The sequence below is a fragment of the Gopherus evgoodei genome, chromosome 9 (assembly GCF_007399415.2).
Source record: "Gopherus evgoodei ecotype Sinaloan lineage chromosome 9, rGopEvg1_v1.p, whole genome shotgun sequence".
Classification (NCBI taxonomy): domain Eukaryota; kingdom Metazoa; phylum Chordata; order Testudines; family Testudinidae; genus Gopherus; species Gopherus evgoodei.
In genome coordinates, this window is record NC_044330.1 from 16,536,431 (window position 1) to 16,550,769 (window position 14,339).

Sequence of the window (14,339 nt, forward strand, 5' to 3'; positions counted from 1 at the left end):
TGTAATCATATAATCAATAGGATTGCTGAGAAGATGAACTGGGGAGGCCGGAATGTATTTTCTCCTGTTATGCTGTTGACATACAGTGTAAGGAAAGGAGATGTTGGTAGTCAGAGAAAGGAGCATCCCTCTCTCCCAGTCCATACTGTCAGGAATCATGGTCTGTAGCACAGCTAGGCTGGAAGGATGGCCCGCAACAGAGCTGGTCTCTGGGCAACCTAATGACAGTGCTGGCCTGTAGTAGGCTGCATGATTGGTTGGAAGAGTCAACAGCAGTTCAGCAGCTGCTCAAAACATTGATCCGTGATTGTGATAGCTCCTGTGTCTGCTTGTTCCAAGCTTTCCTCCTGCGCTGCTTCTGCCTGGCTCCAGGTAACTTGGTCTTGACCCTCAGATTCCTGACTTTGGCACGTGGCCTCTGACTTCAGTTCTGACTCTTGGCTCCGATTCCTGACTTGTGACATCAGCTCTGGCACCTGGCCTCTAACCAGACTGGGACCGCCACACAAGTCCTAGTCTCTGACAATCTGAGCAGTCCCAACCAAATGATCAGAGAACTATAGCTGATATAGTCAGCCTGGATTCTTCAAAGGCCAGTGTGTCTCTGATGGAGATAATAGGAGCCCTACATACCTTGCAGGCCCAGGGTGCCAGGTCTACAAGCTTACATCAAGGATTATATAAGGTCCTGCAACTTCTATGCCCATACCCAATAACCCACAATCAAGACCCCTAGGTCTCCGCCAGCTTCTACCCATGCCTCCACAGCCTTGGTCTAGTGTATCAATGGACTTCATTGTGGAACTGCCATGCTTCCAGGGACACTCAGTAATCCAGGTTGTTGTCAACCTCTTCACAAAAATGGCGCACTTCATCCCACACTGTACTGTTCTTCCTGCACAGGAGATGGCTTGGCTTTTCTTGGGAAATGTATTTCGCTACTGATGGGCATTTTGTCAGACTGGGATCCCCAGTTCATCTCCCAATTCTGGCAGGAATTGAGCTCATCCACCTCTCACCTGCAGATTAAAGGGCAAGCAGAGTGTCATCAAATCCTGGAGCAATATCTCTGCTCCTTTTTGAGTTCCCACCAGGATGACTGGCTTCCTCTGCTGTGCTACACAGAATTCACATATAACAATGCAATCCACGCCACGACCCAACACAGCCCATTGTTTGCAAATGATGGCTTTCACCCCTGCTTACACCGAGACTTAGCCATGAGCTCCCCAGAACTGGCTGTCGTTGATTTAGCCTCCTATCTACACCAGGTGCTTTGGGAGCTGAAGGAACACTTGTAATCCACCAAAGAAGCCTATAAACACTATGCAGATTAAGACCGTCAGGCTGTCTCTAATCTGGCCACAGGGGACAAGGCGTGGCTTTCTTCCCAGAAATTGGCCTGAAGTAGGCTGCCTGATTGGTTGGAACAGTCAGCAGACCAACTCTTAAGCCCAGCAGCTGTTCTTTGGTTGCTTGAAGCATTCACCCACAGCTGCAATAGTTCCTGTGCTTGCTTGTTCCAGCCCTGCTCCTGCCTTGCCTCACTCCAGGTAACCTGGTCCTAACCCTTGGCTCTGATTTCTGACTTGGGCTCTGGCATCTGGCCTCTGACTCCAGCTCTGACCTTGGGCTCCTATTCCTGGCTGTTGACACGTGCTCTAACCACTAAACCTGATTCCTGCTCTGCCCATTGAGGACAACCACCTGCGTCCTGGTCTCTGACACATACCTCCCTGTTACATTACTCTGCCACCTATTTCTCCACATGAGCTGTGAAATATTCTATAATCAGCTGCATATTTTCGTTTGGCACACTGTCAACGAGCTCCAGAAGTTGGCTAGAGGACTCCAGTTTCATCATCCTTGGCTGCTGTAGTTAGTGCCTGAGCTTGAATAATAGGCAGATTTACTGGAACTCCTTTGAGGCAGATTGAAATGAGGCTGTCACTGACTGGACTGTGTCCCAGTATTTATGCAGATGTATCCTTGTTCAAAAGAAATGCTGTTTCTCTCTCAGCTATCCCTTCTGTCCTTGTATACGCAGCTAAGTCCTCTCTGCAGGAGTTTATAAACTGACTTCAAAACTGCCACTGAAAGTACGTGCAGGAAGGAAAAGTGTGTTGTTCTGTTTGGATCTTTAGATATGCTAGCTGGTCATTCATGATCTAAAAAACTCTTCACAGGCCTTACAGTTCTTAGGAGAAAGACTTCCTAAAGGACTCAGTCTGTTTCCTAATTTTGGGTTTGCCGTATTAGTCTCTCTAAGAGCCCCAACTTCAGAGTGAATGGTTCATTTGTATCAACTTAAGGGCTCTTTGAAGAATTTTATGATCCATTTCTTACCTGAAGAAGAGTTAGTGATTATTCCTTCCACATATACATGTACAATTTTCGTTATTTTAGAAGCTGATTTCCAACACAAGCTTATGCACACACTAATTTGCTCTTTGTACAATCTGATTTCAATAACACATGCATTGCATTTATATTTGGATGGCTGAAACAATTGTATTTCCATCTGGATGAGCTGAAAACAATTGGATTATATTTCATTTCTGAATTAGCAACACACCTGTTGTCCCCAATAGAAGACTAGGTGCTAGATTTATTAATTCCAGAACATAACAAACCACCTTCTTGCTGCCATGTTCATTGTTTCTTTCAAATCTAACGAAAGCACTCCCGGTGTTATTTCAGTATTGAAGGTAAGGACATTTCTTTCAGTGGGAATGCACTGCAGACCATTTGTGCTGGGATCTTAACCTTTAGAGCTTCTCTTCTTCAGATGCATCTGCTGGAAACGCCCTCCTGAAGCTTTGTTTTCCCTTTCAGATTAAAAAGGACACATGTGAAATATAAGTTGTCTATTGGTGTCTTGAAAATTCATTTACCATATTGTCTGCCTGGTAACTTGGATTCCTCAAGCCATCCACTAGCCTAATATATTTGAAGGAAGAGGGTGTTTTTGCATGCCTTGGTCCTCAATTGCCTATTGCTGTTTTCATGGGTCTTTCTCATCTTTCAGGGGTTGGAACTGCCACTGCGAGATTTCCTGATCATATGATCAATGTATGGTCTCAGATTTTGCAAATACAACAGTCAAATGACTGCTGTTATAACATGTTGCAAAAATACATATTCTTGTCTAATTATAATCTCTTGCAGTAATGCCAGGTTCTGCCTGCAGTAAGCTTTGGCAGGGTTGGGGGACTGCTTTCAAGGCAAGTGTCAAGCTGTCTGTAACCTGTATAGCCATTTTGAAAGGGTTGTTCAAATCAGTACCAGCGCATTTCAAATACACAATGAAATGAAAATTGGGTTTGGTCTGGCTAACAGTTGCGAAACTATCACTGAACTGCATTTGGAGAGACTCTAGGCAAACAGTTCAGTTTAGGCTCAGGGGAAGGGATAGGCTGTTGGGTTTCACATGAGTTTGATTCTGTTAAAATTGAAAAAGGACTTGTATATTGGGGAAGACATTTGCATGTAGAGGGCCAAGTTCTCTGTGGGTGTGGGCTGGTACAGCTCCACTGACATTAAACATTCTGCTTTCTCAAATTGGCAAAAAACGGAATGGGGCCAGTTCAGAATTCAAATGCTTATTCATGAGGCGGAATGGTGCTCCATTGGCATCACATTGGCCAACCTCAGAACTTCTACCCAACAAGGGACATGAGCCAAATGAGACTCAAGTATAAAGTGGCAGACAAAGGACTAATGGCTTCTGGGAAGATCCTTTTTTAGTCTTAGTATTATTATTATTTTACCTCTCCTGAGAACAGTACCACTATGCTTCCCGCTAATATTGCCTACAATGTTGAGAGTTTTCTTCTGCTGCCTCCTGACTGTCCAGCAGCTCTACTCAGTGCTCTGCTTGTGCTACAGAAAGCAGCTGGGTCTAAAAGGTAGACCCCGGAGAGGAGAAGGACTCTAAAGAGCGAAAGGAAAAGAAGAGTAAGAGAGGTAAAAGAAAGGTGGTGAAGAGACGTAGACGAAGGGATGGAGAAAACTGGAGCATGGAAGCAGCACAAGAGAAAAAGTAGATGAGAAAGGGGGGAAAACAAGACAGATGTAGGAAATCTGTCCTGCCAGAAATAGAGCCCCTAGTCAGTGCTGAGGAGCTAGTGCCTTCGGAAGAACCAGGATAAGCAGTGGGAAGAGCAGGAGAAAAGAATCAACTGACTAGACCAAACTACGGAAAGGACAGAGAGAAGGCAGAGTGCCCACGTTACATTTTCTCTAGATTGGTTTTATTTAAAGGCGGATCTCCCTCACCACGTTTCTGTTTTTGGCACCTTTTCTTTTGCACCTCTTCTTCACCCCACCTACCCTCTCTGCATGTCGTCTTTCTTTCTTCTTTCTTTCTGACTCAGCTGCAGTGCCCATTCCTGTCTATAGTTTCCTGCTAGGCGTGCTCTGTTACAACTCACCGGGATGCTAGGCAGCTTCCAGCATCCCCCACCCACTCCCAGCCTCCTTTTGTCTGGAGCTCCAAAATTACTGCTTCTGAAATTGCCACCTTTCACCCCACGGATCTGCATTGATAGCAAGGAAATGCAGAAAAGGGAACATGGTTTAAACATTTTCCTTTTCAAGTTTGCCCTAGTATGGAAGTCCTTATTAAATCCAAGCATCTGGTGCTCAGTGTTAATGGGTATGAAAGAGGTGCATGAAGCAATGTACTGATTAGAAATACCGGAAAATGGCTATACAGGTGACTTGGGTGTAGAACTGCAGGGAAGTGAAGCAACTTGTGTTCATTGATTCTCCTGTTGTGTTGCCTCAGGTAGAGGAACGTTCTCGACTCAACCGGCAAAGCTCCCCAGCAATGCCTCACAAAGCGGCTAACAGGATATCTGATCCAAACCTGCCTCCTCGTTCAGAGTCCTTTAGCATTAGTGGCGTGCAGCCAGCTCGGACACCACCCATGCTCAGACCAGTGGATCCACAGGTATGGTGCTTTGGTCCTAGGTCCCTGCAAGTTTAATTATACCAGGAGGCTGGTGGTTCTGGTAAGAGAACCACAACATTTGTGCATTAAAAGGAACGAATTTCTTAACACATGGGTTTCTCAGCTCTAGATTTGTTTGTGAATAAGAACAGCATCTGCATTTACACTAGATGGAATAAAAATAAAAGGATTACAGCTCTCGTGCTGCCAAGTATGATCATTAGTTGAAGACAAGGTTGTGTTCTTTCTTCTCCCCTCCATAGTATAACAGCACTGTTAGGTACATTATGATGTTTTTTTCCTTCCTTTGAAGCACCAGGTATTGGCTGCTGTTGGAGACAAGTTAAAGGACTTAGGTGAACCATTGGTCTGCTCCAGTATGACAGTTCCTTTGTTTCTGTTGGGACACTTTTCCCAAAATGAAACCACAGAGCTTGGTACAGTAGGCCTAGTATGGCTTGATGTTTAGGGTTATCAGAAAAAGATTTTGCTTCTTTTTCTTCAATGTTTTTTTTAAACATTCAGTTAACATCAATCACAATCATACATCTGGAAAAGCCCGACCACAAGATCCAAAAATACACTTTCACAAGACATCATAAAGCTGTAGAAACTGGGCCCAGAAATGCAGGCACAACTCCTGTGGTGTGAGGGCTCCATGAGTGTGTCTGCTGCCAGCACTGGATATAAAATCTTTGTCCCAAGTTTGTATGTGGTTTCTACAGGAAAATCCACAAATTAACTGAACTCCGTCTACACGGTATCTGCCTCTACTAAAACCTTTAGTACCACCTGGTGAATCAGCAGTGTGATGTGAACTTTAACTTGCTATGTGAGGAAGGCCTTGCAGCATTTTATTTTTTTCAGATAGAGTCCAGAATTAAACAGACAATAAACATCCCACTCACCATAGTCTTTTAATTGACAGAAATTAAATATACTTCACCTGCCTCCTTTAAAAGTTTGCAAACCTTATGCTTTTTTTAAAAAGTGACTGGCATTCATTGTCAAACAATTTCATATATAGACTGTTTTCATTACTAAGATGTTATTGAAAGGCTTATCATTTCACGCACAAAACCCCATATAAATACATATGTACATTTGTTATTTACACTGGTAATAGAAGATGCCATTTTATGCTGTTTCAAAGGAGTCCTTGGCTAAATCCGTCTAGATCTTGTAAGTGTGAAGGGGTTTAGCAAGGGCACTTGCACTTCTATAAGGCTTTTGGGAAGCAACTGTGACCTGATGTAACCTAAGCATTCTCAGATGAATGAGGTACAAGTGCCATCCTAACTGTAGTGCTCCTAAAGCTTGCAAGGGAGAGAATCCTTAGGTCTATTGGACAGGATACTATCAGACTGTGGAGGTTCACACCATTATTGCTTTTTTGTTGTTGTTTTTTAAAGCCATCAGTGCTTCAGACTTCCTGCAGACTGAAGCTGTTTCTTTGCATTTATTTTTTCCGTCATTTTTTCTTTATTTTTTTATTAAAAACCCTAGGAAATTTCATACCAGAATCATTAGGGTAATGTTAAAGTTGCATGGCTCAGAACTTAAAAAACCAGGAATGCCATGTTAAGGTTTCTAATGCATCCTTAATTATGCTGCCTTGTGTATTTGAGGTTTTAGAAAAAAAACCATGATTTATGTATATTATATTATTTGAGAAATAATATGTGATCATGTATATAAAGACTATTGTCATGCATATGCAAAAGTAGTCAGAGTAAAGGTTACATGTGCAACCCTAACTTTGGCATTTCCTGACTTTAGAATGCTGAACTATGCAACCTTAATGTTCTTTTAAGAAAGTTTTCATATGGAGTTTATATAAGACGCCAGAAAGGCCTGAAACCAAAACACAGTGCAGCTTTCAAACCAAGGTGTTTTTTTTTTAAATACATTAGAACTATTGAGATTTTTTTTTTAAATTTTTTAAACATTTTATGCTGATGGTTTTGTTTTGACTTGGTGCTTAGATTCCACATCTGGTCACTGTGAAATCCCAAGGAACCTCTTTGTCTGGCTCTCAATCACTGCACGAACAACCCTCAAAGGGAATGTCTGGGTTTCAGGAGGCTCTGACGGTGACCTCTCACCGCACTGAGATGCCAAGGCAGAACTCGGACCCCACCTCAGAAAACCCTCCTCTCCCCCCTCGCATTGAAAAGTTTGACCGAAGTTCTTGGTTACGACAGGAGGAGGACGTTCCACCAAAGGTAACATTTGTATTGCTCCTAACTTTGAAAGCTTGAAAGAGGCAATCTCAGAGCTCATCCCCTCAGCACTGCTCAGCCTGCAATGCAGGGGACAGAAATTTGGGGCTTCTTTCTGAACCGGTGGCGTTCACATCCTGTTAAATTCAGGGACTGGTCCTATGCAGTGCGGAGCATCTCCTGCATAGTGCTAAGCATGAGGGTGCTCAGGACTTTAGAGGTGTTCAGCAGTTTGCAGGTTTGGCCCTCAGCTGGTATACAGTTTTTTTTTCTTATTACCACTATATGTGTAAGTCTTGTGATATACTGCAAAAAAAATTCTCAAGCCCAGGTTGAATCCAGAACAAATCAACATCTATTTTCCCTTGGGGAAAAAATGATTTCTGATTAAATTGAATTATTTAGGAACATAAAATTTGTCATACTCAGACCTCTGGTCCTTCTAGTTCAGTGTCCTGCCTCCAGTTGTAATCAATACCTGATGGAAGATTTTTAAGGGCTCCAGCAGCTTTATACGTTCAATGACATTATGGCAACATCTGGCAGTATCTCTTTAATTAAGGCTCTTCCATTACAGTAGTTCAATTGCATTGTTCATAAGCTTTTTTTGCAAGGGACTGGGGGGTGGGGGCGGTGGGTGGGAATGAATTATAACTTTGCTGTTAAAAATTTTCCTGAAATGGAATCAGCTCTCAACTCAGGAGTACATATGCAAAGATAAAGGTATTGCAAATTGATTAGAGACATTGAAGTAAACAGTATTTTTCCATGATTTAAATGCAGTTTTGCTGTGCTCTAGCAAATAAGCAACTTGCATTTTAAAATAAAGTATCTGCTATTTATGTATGGGAGCCATCGTGTATTGTGTCAGCACATAATACTGTTTACACTTTTGGCTATCATCTTATTGAGAGGATCCATTACTGCTTACCTGAGGGAAGAGTAAGCTGGCAGTAATTTCTAAATATGATAATCCTTTCGTGAAAACACCTCTCTTGATGCTAACGCTCTGACCAGTTACCATGCAGTGTCTCACCTTTCCTTACTAATGTGATTCAGAAGATCTGCTACCCTCCAATGTTTTTGGAATTCAGTCAGTTGACATTCAGACCTGGCACAGAACAGCAGTAGTGGCTGTTGCATGTTCTACTCAGAGTAATGGACAGCGGTGGGCTGCCTGATCATCCTATCAGTGTCCTTCAGTACTACCACCATGGGGAAGTGCTGCCGACTCTTTTGGAGGACTTGGCAGGGATGGATAGGAGTTTCTCTGAATTGTTTTCATTCATTGTCTACCGAAAGGTTAAGAAGGGTAATTGCTGTCCTTCCAGAGTTCTCACTTGCAGAGTCTCTTAAGGGTAGTCTTGTTGGCCCTCTGTGAGGAAATTGTTAGAGCTTGTGAGATGGACCACAGTATCTGCAATATGCTATTGATACCCATTTCTTTTTGCTGAGCCAGGGCAAGCTGTTTCCTTGGTTACCTAGTATTTGCTGGAGACTTTACAGGAACATGGATAAAAGCTAGCAGACTTTTGGTTGTCATACCTGATTGGATCATAGGCCTTTGTGGTCCAGTGCCTTGTGTCTGACAGTTTTCAAAACCAGATGCTCTAGAAGAAGATGCAAGAAGCTCAAAAAAGACAATTAGGGAATAATCTATCCATGGAGTTGGTTTCTTCTTAATCTAACCACTTATTGCTCGCTACACCCTGAAACATGAAGACATCTCTGTTTCTTAGCGTAAAATAAATTTTTTAAACTATCAAACATAATTGTGGATCTCCCCATTATTAATACAATGTCTAATCCTTTTTTAAATCCTACTAAGCTTTTAGCTTCTGTCTCATCTTGTGGCAGGGAGTTCCACAGCTAAGCAATTACCTTAGTTCTTATCATAAAACATCCTCGATGATACTGATTTGTAAGAGGCACACAGAGAGCTCTAAATTACAGTGGAGTGTGTCAAGGTCAAGGTTCCAGCCTTGTGTAAAAAGGTGCTGAGTCCAGAAGCCTTTATTTGCTATGGAATGTTGTTTGTTCTGGGATATCTGAGGTGATCCATCTTAATTTGAACATCTGGTTTTCAGTGATGTCTGGCTTTCAGCTAATTGTACAGCTGAAATTACTGAGGCCAAAAAATCATGTGACTTGATCAAGGTAGTTGAATGGCTCAGCCTGGATTCCACACAGGGACCTTCCTTCTTCCCATCCCTTGTCTTTGACCACTAGGCGGCATTACCTCTGTGGTATTATTGCAATGCAATTTATTTTTACCTGAACAAGTAGCTCTAAAAGCTGCTACATTTGAGCTTGCTGATTAGTCCAGATTTTAGGACTGTTCTGTTTTGAATGTTTTTTGTTAAATTTGGTGTATACTTATGTTTTATATAAACCTCACTGCTTGATATTAACACCTACCTTTTTTTAGACTTCAGGCGACTGTTCTGTCAGAAATGGCCCTGCCCTACGAGGGATAAAATAAATGACTTTTCAGGTCTTTCCTGTCTCAGACATCTATGATTCTTTGTACGTGCCAACAACTTTGTGTTTTATAACTGCTGTAAATATTTCATATCTCTCCGTGGAAAAGTAATTACATATCCAGCTAGAAAACCTGCCGAAACCTGATCTTCCCCCAAATGCAGGAAGAGAATATCCAAGTTCAATTGTACAGTCCTAATAGCTTTGACTCTTTTTCAATTTTCTTTCAGGTGCCTCAGCGAACAACGTCCATATCTCCCGCACTAGCTAGAAAAAACTCCCCTGGGAATGGTACTGCGTTGGGAGCTAGATTAGGATCACAGCCCATCAGAGCAAGGTACAGAAGGCCACGTGGGAAAGGGAGACAAATATTAATGAATCCGTCTCTTAGTTTTATAATTTTCTTCCTAGTGCCCTGGTTTGCGAGTTTCACAAAGGAAGCAGGTACACTGGGTCATCAGCCAATGCCCACTGAATTCAGTGGATGGATTACCACAATCTATGTACTGCTGTTGGGGGAAGCAGAGAGTCTGATCGTAATAAACAAACACCAAACCAATTATTTTAGGCTCCAGACTGGCCCCCATTGGAATCAATGGCAAAACTCCTAGGATGCAGTCTTTAGTCTTCTTGTCAATCTAGTCAAAATTTAAAAAATCATTAAAGCACTCTCTGCTCTCTTTTAACATGGATTTGCTGATAAACTGCAATCGCTTTGCATCTCCACCATAGCTCGATGATGTATGAGGTTTGCATTAATTAGAATTGTACAGTGTCACCAAAGGCTGTGAACATTTGGACTCTGGGACTCCTAATATTATCTGTGCAAAATCCTAATGAGTTGACATTTCTATGTTGTTAGACTTTGCAAGATTTCTAGCTGAATGCAGAAGATGCTCTGGACTCTCAGCTACTGCTAGTGACTTGACTGGAAATTTTGCCATAACTCTAGGGGAAGCAGGATTTGCTCTTCTCAGCTCCTTTCTGCTGCACACTGAGTGCTCCAGCCCACCTGAGCCTCTTCAATAGGCTCAATGGGGGGTTGATAGAGACAGAAGTTCCCTGTAAAGAGACGGAGGGGAACAGGAAGCAGGAAGAAGGTGTGGCAAAGAAGAGCTGTAGAGAGCAGGAAGCTCCTGCCAGAGACCCTGCCTGGGAGAAGGGTTGGAGCCAGGAAGCCAGAGCCAGAAAGCTGAGCTCTCACTAGGAAGGGCAGGGAGTGGCAGCTTCTTGGGGAACAGCCTGAGACAGAAGACAAGCTCTGAGTACGGTAGAAGATGCCAAAGCTGAGTATAAACCTGTGATGTGGTGATGGACTTCATTTTGGGACTCTGAGGACCGTTTTTGAACTGTTTCTGGTATGAAACCAGCCCCAGGCATAGGTGGTGGTAGCCAGAAAAAAGACCGTATGGAGTTTTTAAGGGCCCTTGGAAAGGAAAAGAAAGGTAGGGTGCCACAGAGCCGCCTCTGACCTTGAGGGAGTGCTCAGAAGGTGGCCAACCCTATTACAGTTTGCTTTTAGTCACCTCCTTTACCCAGGGCCAAATCATCCTCAGTTTCCTAAAACAGAATCTCTCACTATTAGTTAACTGTGCCCTAAAGGTTATTTTTTTAGAAGCAAGGAATATTCTAATACATAGTCACAACATGAGGAAGAACCAACACTTAGAATAACGATGATACCATTGGACTGTTTGACTCAAGTAAGGGTGTCCGGTTTTTCTATCAGACTCAACAACCTGACCGCAGTTGGTATAGATAAATATGTCTGTTGCTAAAGTTTTAAAAGACGTTTCATCAACCAGATAACATCTTAGCCAAGACAACACCAGCTATACCACATAATGTGGAGCTCCACAACTGTTCGACTGCAGTTACAATAACACCAAAAAGTGTATTAATTTAACCATTCGATGCAGCAATAGTATTTTTGTATCTTCTCTTCTTGGCCTTTCATTCCTCACTACTTTTCTTGATTCCTTCCAGCTTTGTATAAACTCTAATTTTGTATTGAACATTATTTTAATTGTTATTCTGTTGTAACCTATACAGGCCATTTCCATGATAGGGTTACCAACTTTCTACTCGCACAAAACCAAGCACCCTTGACCTGCCCCTGCTACGCCCCTCCTCTGAGGCCCCACCCCTGCAGCTCCATTCCCCCCTCTGTCACTCACTTGCTCATTTCCCCACCCTCACTCACTTGCTGGCTTGGGGTTGGGATGTGGGAGGAGGTGAGGGCTCCAGCTGGGGGTGCGAGCTCCGGGATGGAGCCAGAATGAGGAGTTCGGGGTGCAGGAGGGGGCTCTGGGCTTAGGCAGGGGGTTGGGATGCTGGAGGGGGTGCAGGCTTTGGGCGGTGCTTACCTCAAGCAGCTCCCAGAAGCAGCAGCATGTCCCACCTCTGGCTCCTACATGGAAGCACTTCCAGGTGGCTCTGCATGCCGCCCCGTGGGCAGGTGCCACCCCCCGCAGCTCCCATTGGCCATGGTTCCCAGCCAAATGGAGCTCCAGAACTGGCAGTTGGGGCGGGGGGCTCCACATCTGTGCCTAGAAACCGGAGGAGGGGGCACGCTGACACTTCTGGTAGTGGCGCGGAGCCACGGCAGGCAGGGAGCCTGCCTTAGCCCTGCTGAGCCACCAACTGGATTTTTAACAGTCTGGTCAGCTATGCTGACCGGAGCCACCAGGATCCCTTTTCGACTGGACGTTCCAGTCGAAAACCAGACACCTGGCAGCCCTATGCACAGAAAGCTACTATCAATCTTCACAAGCATGTTAATATTGCTGTTATCTTCTTAATAACTTCCTGTGAAAAGTCAAGGTACACTGGACAGTAATTCTGCATAATAGTCAATCAAAACAAAGTCCAAATAAAACTGATCCTGCCAAGAAATCATTTATGGCAATGGGACTTTGCACAATAAATACAATTTGTGCTGTTCTGAGCACTGGCTAAATTATTCAAGATCACTTATATCTCACGTGTTACACACATCTTAGACTGCTTATGCAGTGACTTTGATTCCTGATTACATTTTATATAATGGAGAAGTATTGCCACATGTTGTTCTCAGTACTCAGGGTCTGGCTTGAACTCCATATAACGAGCTTCCATTCATTTATAGAAAGACTTTGAATAATAAAATCAGTTAGCAGAAATATTGTGTAAAAAGGTATTGTACAATGCTGCATGAACGTATTTTCTGTTGCCATTTAAGAGTCAACCAACCCTGAGAAATGTTGGTTGTGTCTGTAAATCAAAACCACTTTTTTTTTATTTAAAACTCATCATATATTCACAAGGAAGAGTGAGACAGAAGAAGAAAAATGATAAAGTTGGCAACTTATGTGTCAGGTTTCAGCCTCTTGCAATTTGAAATGGCTGAGATATGAGACCATGAAAATCTGGGAATGTTGATGCACAGCAAATATACTTTGCAGTCACGTTGCAAATTTTAGCAGCAGAATAGATATCATGGAAAAATAGCTAATCTGCAAGCACCTACTTTTTAAAACAGAATATATTTAACCATTTAAAATTAAATAACTTTTAAATTGCAGTTTTTGATTTTGTTTGGTTTTTGTAGTTAAGGCCAGTTGGTATAAATTTTGCATAGCCCCATTGACTTCAGTGGCACTGAATGGTGATGGTATCAGGATTAGCTCTGCCATCCCTGGCTTTTCCTAGGGCAACAAAATACTAAAACCAGTAAAAAATGTTTGTTGGGGCTGTGAGGACATGACCAATTCCAGTTTGCCTACCACAGCAAAACCCTCTATCTGGCCCTGGCTGCTGTGTCAACTGGTTGTCTTTTAGTTTCTGGAAACTACTAGTTAGTGATAGAGGGAGGAATTTGCAAAAGCACCTAAATGCCTAAAGTCAGTTGGATCTTGTCTTCACTAGGAAAAAACGGTGTGTTCTCAACTCGAGTTAGCTAATGCAAGGTAACTAACTCGAGGTGAAATTCTAGTGAAGACAAAGCAGTTGTCAGTTTTCATTCATGATAGCATGTTGAGTTAAAGACTATGGGGGAGCAGAGCCTTGATCTGCTCATTAAAAGTACAAATTGCCTTGTCTTCGGTTGGATTTTACCTCGTGTTAGTTACCACATTACCTAATTCAAGTTAAGACCACACCTTTTGTCCTAGTGCAGATGCATCATTAGTGTCTTACCAGACTAAGTCCCAGGGCTTGTCTTCACTACTGGGGTAAGTAGAGCTAAGTTACGCTACTCCAGCTACGTGAATAACGTAGCTGTAGTCGACGTAGCTTAGGTCGACTTACTGCGGTGTCTTCACTGAGCTGCGTTGAGGAGAGACACACTCTGGTCAACTTAACTTAATCTTCTCAGGGAACTGGAGTGCTGGAGTCGATCGGAGAGCGCTCTGCCATCAGTTTAGCACATCTTCACTAGATCCGCTGTATCAGCACCCGCTGCATCGATGGCAGCAGCGTTGATCTCCCGGGTAGTGAAGAAAAGCCCTCACTGTCTTGCAATGGAATGTAAGCTCTTGAGTCATGTAAGCACTTTTGAAAAGTCACTTCAATGAAAATTTTACCCAGAATTCTTAGGCTCTGAAATGCACAGAATTATACAGTACTAAAGCTACCACAGTTGTTTTGTCATCTTGTATTTCATGTCACCATGGTAGATCTGATCCTCTCACGTCAACTTTGAA

At 43.0% G+C, this 14,339-nt stretch overlaps 1 protein-coding gene across 1 annotated transcript in view; it reads left to right on the forward strand.

The window, feature by feature from the left end:
• TNIK (TRAF2 and NCK interacting kinase) overlaps positions 1-14,339 on the forward strand; it is a 304,472-nt gene that overhangs the window by 250,878 nt on the left and 39,255 nt on the right. Inside the window, 3 exon segments of the mRNA XM_030575025.1 lie at positions 4,790-4,954; positions 6,940-7,179; positions 9,888-9,994. Of these exon segments, the coding sequence (XP_030430885.1) occupies positions 4,790-4,954; positions 6,940-7,179; positions 9,888-9,994 (512 nt within the window).